Source organism: Orycteropus afer, unplaced genomic scaffold (assembly GCF_000298275.1).
Source record: "Orycteropus afer afer isolate SDZICR_OR568_19922 unplaced genomic scaffold, OryAfe1.0 scaffold00871, whole genome shotgun sequence".
NCBI lineage: Eukaryota > Metazoa > Chordata > Mammalia > Tubulidentata > Orycteropodidae > Orycteropus > Orycteropus afer.
This window is the reverse complement of record NW_006922458.1, coordinates 566,085-567,709: the sequence shown is the minus strand read 5'-3', so window position 1 is coordinate 567,709 and position 1,625 is coordinate 566,085. Positions and strand designations below refer to the sequence as shown.

Below are 1,625 nucleotides of genomic sequence, written 5' to 3'. Positions count from 1 at the left end.
TACCCGTTATCCAGCCCGTTCTGCCCAAGCTTCCTGCCGATGTCACCAACCATCACCCCAGGCATGGGAAGCAGGGTCTTCGGGTCCCGGATCTGGAGGAAGCCACAGAAAGCCACAATGCAGTTGCTGCGATCACAGAAACCACAATGAGCGTGTTTCAAAGCCCCCCAACTGAGCCACAGGCCTCCTGCAAGGAGCTGCAGTGGGTTGACTAGACCATATCCACTGCCATTGAACTAACAAAGCTGTCCTGGAGGAAGTGCAGCTGGAATGCTCCTTGGAAGCAAGAATGGCCCGACTCTGTCTCACCTACTCTGGTCATATTGTCAGAAGGGACTATTCCCTGGAGAAGGATGTCATGCTTGGTAAGGTGGAGGGTCGATGAAAGAGGGGAAGACCCTCAACAAGATGGAGTGACACAGTGGCTGTGATGGGCTCAAGTATAGCAAGGATCATGGAGCTGGTGTGGGATCAGGTGGTGTTTCGTATGAGCTGGAAACAACAGCACGTAACAACAACATCACTTTGGTCATATTATCAGGAGGGCCCATTCCCTGGAGAAGGATGGCATGCTTGGTAAGGTTGACAACTAAAAAGACACAGTCCCAATGTTACCAAACCACACAGCAGGCCATTAATTCAAGTCTACTTAAAGTCCCAAAGTCAGCAGAGCATGGCAGGCTGCTGAATGGCTACATGCAGGGTACAAGCATGCCATAAGCTAGAGACCATTCCCCAAACTGCTTCTTATATATGGGAAGCAAACCATATCCCTAAAGCGCTCCAATAGATTCCACCATGGAGTTAATTACCAGTCTTACCATGGGGAATAACTATATAGCTGCCCAGTCACTCAAGCAGGCCTAGCAAAGTTGGCACACAAACTTAACTCCCACATACCCCAGGGGCTCTTGGTGAGTGAAGGTGTGGCCATCCTCCATCTCCACCCACCTTCAGGACCAACAGGAATCCACTCGGGCTGTGTGCTCTGACAGAGCCTGGGTGCCCTGCCCTGCTCCTGCCCCCAGATTTGTGCTGTGTTTTATTGTTTTTAAATTATTTTTTCCTCCCTTTTTATTTTTCTTTAGTCTTTCTTTTTTGCTTTCCAAGTTCTGGTTTTGTTTTTTTTCTCCTCCCTTTTCCTAGCTCCATGTTTTTTTTTTTGTTTGTTTTGTTTTGTTTTGTTTTTGGTACTTCTCATCCCTTGTTTTTCTTCTTCCATTGTACATATCTATTTTCTTTATTATTCTTTTAGCTCTTTTCTCTTGTTCCTCACTCCCCAGATATCATGGGTTGTTTTTTTTCCTCCACTTTCTCTATATTTATTTGTCTTTTTAAAGTATTTCTTTAATTATTGAATCTCATTTATTGCCTTTTTTTTTTTCTTTTTGGCAGTTGTGCCTATGTGTTTCTGCGGTTGTTTTTTTTTTTTTGTCATCTTGTTTTTACTCTTTTGGTGTTTTATTTTAATTGTTGCTTTGGTGGCATAGTGCCTAAGGCATTTGACTGCTAATCAGAAGGCTGGCAGTTCAAACCCACCAGCCACTTCTCTGAAGGAAGATTGGGTAATCTACTTCCGTAGTGATACTGCCTCGGAAACCCGAGGAGGGATTGCTATGAGTTAG

General features: G+C 44.9%; 1 protein-coding gene across 1 annotated transcript in view; it reads right to left on the bottom strand.

Annotated features, from left to right (window-relative positions):
- ACOX3 (acyl-CoA oxidase 3, pristanoyl) overlaps positions 1-1,625 on the bottom strand; it is a 78,717-nt gene that overhangs the window by 37,671 nt on the left and 39,421 nt on the right. Inside the window, 1 exon segment of the mRNA XM_007958200.1 lies at positions 4-92. Coding sequence (XP_007956391.1) covers positions 4-92 — 89 coding nt within the window.